General features: G+C 41.1%; 1 protein-coding gene and 1 pseudogene across 2 annotated transcripts; both read right to left on the bottom strand.

Annotated features, from left to right (window-relative positions):
• Positions 1-230: 230 nt before the first annotated feature.
• On the bottom strand, positions 231-2,546 carry LOC106374390 (anther-specific proline-rich protein APG-like). 2 transcript variants are annotated; one of them, XM_048756715.1, is made up of 6 exons: positions 2,315-2,546; positions 1,578-2,284; positions 1,285-1,433; positions 956-1,189; positions 621-867; positions 231-536 (listed from the first exon to the last, which is right to left on the bottom strand). In XM_048756715.1, exons 1-6 carry the CDS (start codon positions 2,470-2,472, stop codon positions 346-348), a joined length of 1,686 nt encoding a protein of 561 aa, XP_048612672.1. In that variant the 5' UTR covers positions 2,473-2,546; the 3' UTR covers positions 231-345. The 2 variants fall into 2 exon arrangements, with proteins under 2 accessions (XP_048612672.1, XP_022550457.2); XM_022694736.2 differs by having other exon boundaries at positions 1,578-2,546.
• A 1,816-nt stretch (positions 2,547-4,362) lies between these two features.
• Positions 4,363-7,213, bottom strand: LOC106375816 (annotated as a pseudogene).
• Between the last annotated feature and the right edge of the window lie 426 nt (positions 7,214-7,639).

The following is a 7,639-nucleotide window of genomic DNA, read 5'->3' as shown; positions in this document are numbered from 1 at the left end:
TTTATGACCATTATTTTGGTCAAAAAAATTTGACAATTTTCTGACCAAGATAAATTTCTGACGGAGCTTTTCCGACGACTTTAAGTGGTCAGAGATCGGACAAAAACTCGTTGTTTTGACCAATTTCTATCGGATTTGGTGGTCAGAAATCAAACTTTTCTTTGTAGTGAATGATAAATGTGTTTTTAACACTGATAAATGTGTGTTAATAGTTTGTTTACGTATATTCATCTCCCTCTAATAAATCAAAGTTATACGTGTAATTTTAGTTATATATAAAACTGATTTTTTTTTGTAACAGAAAAAAGATTCTCATGCATAGCATTGGGGATCAATACTAGTTAATCAGATAAAATGGATGTATTTCTTTACAAGTTTTCTGTTTGATATTTCATAAGCTCTCTGACTGGGATGGAGACCGTCCCAAAACAGATAAGACGATGTATTGGGACATATTTTTGATGTCCTCTCTTTGCAGAATACACCTCCTTTCGTCAATCCTATTTTGCAACACGGTTTCTTTATCTCCTCAAACCCTGCATGTATTCAAATTCTCATATTATAAGTAACATATATGAATTCTCACAATAGTAACAGAAGTAATAAAATAATAGATTTACCATAGTCTTCTGGGCTTTCTAGCATCTTGCTGAAGATAGAGTAGATATCCCCGTAAACAATTGTAGAATTTGGTAGGGTTTTGGACAGTTGACCCAAAATAATTATGAGCTTAGAATTGAAAAGCTGAGCAGCATAATTTAGATCTTCATTACATATTTTTTTCTTTTTAACTCTCTGTGAAGGTGTACATCCAATCGGTGGTGTTCCGATCACTCCTATACGTCTTGCTCCATATCCATACAGTTGCTGCCCAAATATTTGGATTAATATCGTTTTTGATGAAACATTTACATTTTAAAAGAAAATATAGTTTATCGATGATAGTAACACGTACCAAGACGAAACTGGCAGCAGAATCAGCCATCATAGTGGTAAAAGAGTCGACGTCATTTTTGAGGTGTTGAGCACCATTTCCAAAATATGTATAAATCAGATCATTGCTTCCGGCGACCACAATGGCTGCTCCTTTGCTCACAATCTTTTTAGTCTTCTTTTTTCCTACTAGCTTCTTCATTCTTTTCTTGTAGTCTTGGAAATATGTCAACTGGTCCAACATTGTTGTTACTTTCTGATTTAAATAAATCAAATGATCAGTCAGTGTATTAATAATGATTTAACATTTAAAAAAAAACATGATCTAGGGTGTTAGGATTTGATCTTTACCCATGATTCAGATGTTTGAGGAAGGTAGCCAGCACCACCCGAAGCAAAAGATACGCCCGTAAGTAGATCGCTTTGTTGTAGTTCGTTGTTTTGTTGTAGTTTCTTGTCTACATATGCCGGTACAATTTCTTTTACTCCCAAATATTTGGCTAGTGGAATCACGAAACAAGGAGAAAAATACTTAATTAGAGGAAATATCCAAATGAGCTTAGGTAAAATGTAAACGGGAAGAACACACATTAGGCCAAACTGTGGCCCAAAGAGAATGTGACAGAGAGAAAGAGAGTACGAACATATATAATCGGAAGCGACCCTTCCGTTGCTGAATCTACCGGTGGCGACTCCCATAGGAAAATCCATACCATAGGGACGATAATTACATTTTAGCTTTGTGTCTAGGTTATTGTTATTTCCTGTGTCAAAGATTGAATCACCAAAGAAAAACACAGCCGGTATGGTTTTGTTCTGTGGCTTAGGTGGTGATGGGGCAGGTGGCTTGGGTGGGCTAGGTTTTGGCGATGGTGCAGGTGGCTTGGGTGGGCTAGGTTTTGGCGATGGAGAAGGTGGTGGAACAGGTTTCGGAGCTGGACTAGGTGGTGGCTTAGGTGGTGATGGTGATGGACCTGGCTTTGGTGATGGACCAGGTGCTGGTGGTGGCTTTGGTTGCGGTTTTGGTGGTTGCGGTGGGCATGGAGACGGGGTAGGTGCCGGTGGTGGCTTTGGTTGCGGCTTTGGTGGTTGCGGTGGGCATGGAGACGGGGTAGGTGCCGGTGGTGGCTTTGGTTGCGGCTTTGGTGGTGGCTTTGGTTGAGGCTTAGGTGGTATTGGTGGACATGGAGATGGACCAGGGGCCGGTGGCTTTGGTTGAGGCTTAGGTGGTATTGGTGGGTTTGGAGATGGTCCAGGTGTTGGACCAGGCTTTGGTGATGGGTTTGGTGGTGGGCCAGGTTGTGGAGGTTCCATTGGCCATGGAAACGGCCAAGGTCTCGTTGGCCAAGGCCTTGTTGGCCAAGGCCTTGTTGGCCAAGGCCTTGACGGCCAAGGTCCCGCTGGCCACGGCCAGAGCCGTCGGTGGACTACTTGAGCATGGGTCGTCGTCAAAAAGTAGATACAAAAGGATATGAAAAAGAAAACAAAACGAAATGTTATCGAATAAGAACAAGAATGGACCATGGAAGATTGCTTCATGCTTTTACTACAAGTAGTAGTAACAATATTTCCATTCAAGCGATTTCTTCTGTCATGTCAATATGAATATCAAAATGTGTGCATGTATGTGTATATATATGCATTACGTAGATTAGGGCATGCGATTTATGTGGGCGTGTTGAAGTTGGTTTTGTCTCGAGGCTTCTCTCATCACACATTTTGAGATACATTCCTTATATGATCAGTTTCTAGTCGGAACTTAACTCTCTTTCAAGCATCTTTCGTGACTTCTTGGAACTTAGAGCATGATTAACTCGGGATTTTTAGGATGGGGTTTTTAGCGGAAGTTAAGAAACATTTTTTTAACTTCCGCTAAAAACCCACTTTAAAAACTCCGGGTTAATCATGGTCTTAACTCTCTCTTGAGGAAGGATCTCCGGCTTCAGATTTTTTCCAAAAACAAATTGTCAGGCGAACCCAAGAAATCTTTTTTGAGGGGTCAAAATATTATAAAAGACCATCAGGAGGAATTGAACCCGGGTTCTGTGAGTTCAATGGTAACCTTTAAAACCAAATACGGCACTTTCACTTGGCTTACAGTTATTGTTTTTAACATATTTGTCGTGTCAACTGACACTTCCATATTTGAGGCTCTTATTAGGCTCCTCATTCCGACACTTCGAACTTTCCTGATATTCAGTAAATCATCACTATAGTAAACCATCACTATTCTGTATTCTCATTCTCGTATCCAACCGTGTTTCCATCTTTTTTTTAACACTTATAATCAAAGTATTTTTACAACCTGAGCCAAACCCGCCAGCAATAAAAACTCAAAAAAAAACACCAGTAGACATCTATAATTAATCTCAAACAAATGTGAGAGCCTTACCCACAAGGCAAGAACAACGTAGTTGCTTTTTCACCTCTCTCACGATGAGTAATCGACAACTGATGCCCACGACAAGCCACATGATGCATCTTCCTCCTTCCAAATAATGAGAGACCACCTTTCCATCATCATGAACCTGTGGCTCATAATATGGCAAGTTATGACCTATTGATCTTCATCACACCTCCAAATGCGGTAAAGTCCGACAACAACAAATGACACAACCAGTAAACGCCTAGATAGAAACCACCATAAAATAGGGAACAAAGACTAATTCTTCTGACAAGAATCAAGAACAAACTGAATCCGAAGGACAAGCAAACCGGGAATTGTAACCAGTGAATTCCAAACTTTAGAATCAATAAACTAACCATAGACGGTTCCGTTGCAAAAGAGAGAGCAAGAACTAAAACAGATGATCACCAAATACTTAGAAAATAACAAGACTCAAATCTCAGAACCAAGCAAGACTCCCACCCAAAATACTTCATTGATGGGAGCCGAATGATGCACCACTCACAACTGGGATAGCAGAACGAGGTCTGGAAACACCAGCCACAGATCTGGCCGGACAAATGCCAACGCGGACGAATCACTTATCAAAATCTCCGTCAGAACGAGAGCAAAGGTTGAAACAACCAACTTGAGACTGGACCGATGAAGAAAACAAACACCTTCCTTTCTCTAGCCTGAACGAAGAACGCCAAAAAGTTGTATCGTCGAGACCGTCAATGTCCTAATCCAAAGAAACAACACCGTAGGACAGAAAAAGATGATGACACTGGAGAGGAGAAAATAAGACACATGAGAGGAAATAGGACGAGGAGGAAGAGCCTCCCCGGCGGTGACGAAGCCAAACCATCGGGGAAGCTATTGATCTAAGAATAGAGGTTTTGGCGGCTGGGGACACTTCTGTTTCGTACAATCTACACTAATTTATAACAGAATATACGCATTATACTATAGATCAGCTCGTTAAGACATAAATGTTATACAGCCATAGAACTCCCTTCTTCTTAGTATCTAGCTTTTACACGAACAATCAAATCATATAGAACTTATATATCTCAGAGCATGTAAATGTTTCATATACATTAAAGGTTGGATCAGTAAATCAGACAATCAGCCCATCACTCGAAAGACTTTCATATACACACAAAGGGGAAGCACCACATGAGACACGACCAACAACTTATTTTTGGTGTGATCAAACCCAATTCAATAACCAAATGACCCAAAACCTCATAGGTTTGATTAATAATGTATATGTCAAGGCAGAATAAAAGAGGGTAGGAAGATCAATGCGCGCTAACAATGAAAGGGTTTTGGCAAACACCGCACTCAATGGTCTCGGATCCTGAGATTGGAACCTGAACCTGCAATTTAGATGGAAATGATCTCACAACCACATACTTGTTAACATGAGACACTACAAATAGTAAACTTCAAATTTCCAAATAGCTGGCTCGAATCTTATATCCACTTGCTTTAACTAACTGTTCAGATGATTAAGCGACAATCTCCATGATCCATTCTAAAACTAGACGACCATACCTAGCTATTTGATACTAGAGCTCGCATGGGTAGCAGTTCTATACTCACCTTTATAAAATAAAGGATCCTAGGAGTAAGAAGTAAGGCCTACTATTATGTCAAAAGAAGAAATCTCACAGATGCATATGATAATATTACCCAATGTTTCTCTAGTTATTGTATCGTAAAAGTGTTTGCAAGATGATTATACGCATCAACACACGGGATTATGCCTATGAGGACCGCCATGTTTTCCTTGCTCTAGAAAATATAGAACCAGAAAATCATAGAAAGGAAGATGGATTATCAAAGAATCTAACCTCCAAGTACACTGTACACGTTGGACAAGCTACGTCCTTCATCCGCCTCCCAGATCCTTCCCTCGAACCTGTTGAAACCATATCTATCATTCTCAGTAATCATAAAATGAATACCATGAAGTATATTAAATACAGATAATTACCAGATGAAGACTTTCGGTTTTTCTGCATTTCCTCCTGTGGCAAACATATTCGCAATCAGAAAACAATTGTATAATTTGTGCCGGATATCAGTTCAAATTTCTAATCGTTAAACCTAGTAAAGAAGCTGGAGAGATAAGCTCACCTGTAACTTCCTAGCGAGGTCTTCATGGCTCTGCACACTCACGTTCCTGCTAGCAGATTCCTTGGCATTACTCAACCTTTGTGACACTTCTGCCTTTGCACATCAAGAATCAGAATCATATAAGCAGCAATAACTTTTAAACTTAAAGAGCCTACTCCGACATTAACAAGTTCCGGTACAAATTTACTTTTAACTAGAACAGACAATCAAGGTTCTCCATGTTAAAGCTACATCATCAACGCATTCTCAGAAAGCCATGGAACATTATTTCACAACCTAAGGAACAATGAGCAGAGCATACCATGCATCGGTCGCAGAAACGGACTTGAGGAGCATTCTCATCGGCAGTGAGAGCAATCCTACCTTGCGTGCAGTTGTCACAGAAGACATCACCACAGTTCCGGCAGTGGTGCTGAAATAACAATAGTCCATAAGGTTTGTCAGTCCCGGGATGGTCGAGAACTTAATCCTAGATTAGAAGATCAGGGAGGAAGAAACAATACCCTTCGTATAAATGCACCGAAATCTGACCCACATGACGTGCACTTCGAAGCAGCTTCGTCTGGAACCTGAAGCCAGATTTAAATGGAGTGAGAACAACAAAACCATAGCTAAGCACGAAAGATAATAATGAGATTTTTATTCCCACAAAAACCTCAGCTAAGCAAGGAAGCGGTTTTATATTTTTGTTCCAAATAAACGAAGAATCATACCCAATGATCTTTCTCCTCATTTACAGGCTTTATAATGTTAATCCAATCACCCAATCCTTTCTTCTTCTCAGCAGATTGTTCGACCAGCTTTACAGAGGTAGGAGGTCTGCTACTTCCCCCAATCTCCTTAGCCTAAAACATACCATCATAAAATATTGGATTAATGAAAAGAAAGCATAAAGGAATTGAAAACTTAGGCCTAATTGACACAAAAACGTTAGCTAAGGAACCTGAAACATTGCAGCTGTCACTGTGTCCAGAAGTGTGTTGGTGGTGTAACTATTTGATTGCAGTCTGATACGTTTAGCATCAATGTCTACCGAAGTCTTAGACCAAAAAGCCAAAATAGAAGAATCTAGTTTCTGGATAGGAAAAAAATAGATACAAGACTCGTCTCATTCATGCAAATAGCAACACACCAAAAAGGCCTTGGAGAGAAGAAAAAAAGCTAGCTAATCTCCTCTTACCTCGCATCTTGTGATGTTCTCAAGAGGATATATTCTCAAAGTTCGGCTAGTGCTTGGATCAAGCATACGGAGGCCATCCAAACCAATCTGGTAGCAAAATTCAGAGGGACAGTTCTAAGTAACACAAAAGCTCAAAGCTCAAATGTGGAACTAGATGATTTGGGGGCTGTTCCGCGAGACCCGTAGGGCTCGACTTTGCCACCTTGGTAAGAATAGACGCCATCGCCATAGTTATCCGATCTGCTCTGGCCGTAATTCACAGGTTTCTCATAGGAAGGAGGTGCAGAGTACAATGAGGATGATGAGTAAGGCGACGGGGCAGCAGCAGATGAAGGAGGAGGATGAGGCGCATGGGAGTATCCAGAGCTCTGGTGCTGATCGTACGGTGGATACGGGGACGTAGAATCGAACGATCCGTAAGATGACGCCGGTGGATGATCAGTGTTTTGCCAGTAATTCTGGGGATAATTAGAGTAATCGGCGGTTCCGTAACCGTCGGTAAACGGTGGAGCTGACGCGAACGTGTTACTAGAAAGATTTGCCGGAGCACCGACGGCGGAGTTGTAGGATTAGGGGAAGGGTTTGGAAAGTGAGGGTACTGGTGGTGATAATAGGAATTGTGATCTCCCTGTTGCATCGCTGATCCGTGATTGGAGTTCGTTTGCTAATCGGAGAGACGACGAAGCCTGGGAGAAAGATGATCGGAGAATTTGGTGGAGGGAAAAGATTGTGCGTGCCGCAAAAACTACGTTAAGTTTTCACTATGGTACACGTGGTCTCTCCATACACCGTTGATTTATTTTAACTCGTGGTGGATACGCCCACCCACAACAGATGATTCCAGTTGTTTCTTTCTGTGCTAGACAAGTGCGAGGAACGGAGGAGACCAGTAAATGCAATTGGGCTTTCTTAACTGAACTAAGCCCAATAACAAGATACGCAAGGGGGTAAAATGGGTGTTTCACATGACGTTCCATTCTCGGACCGAGTTACAC

Source organism: Brassica napus, chromosome C5 (genome assembly GCF_020379485.1).
Source record: "Brassica napus cultivar Da-Ae chromosome C5, Da-Ae, whole genome shotgun sequence".
NCBI classification, from domain to species: domain Eukaryota; kingdom Viridiplantae; phylum Streptophyta; class Magnoliopsida; order Brassicales; family Brassicaceae; genus Brassica; species Brassica napus.
Note: the sequence above shows the minus strand (reverse complement) of the source record. Positions and strands in the feature narration are given on the sequence as shown.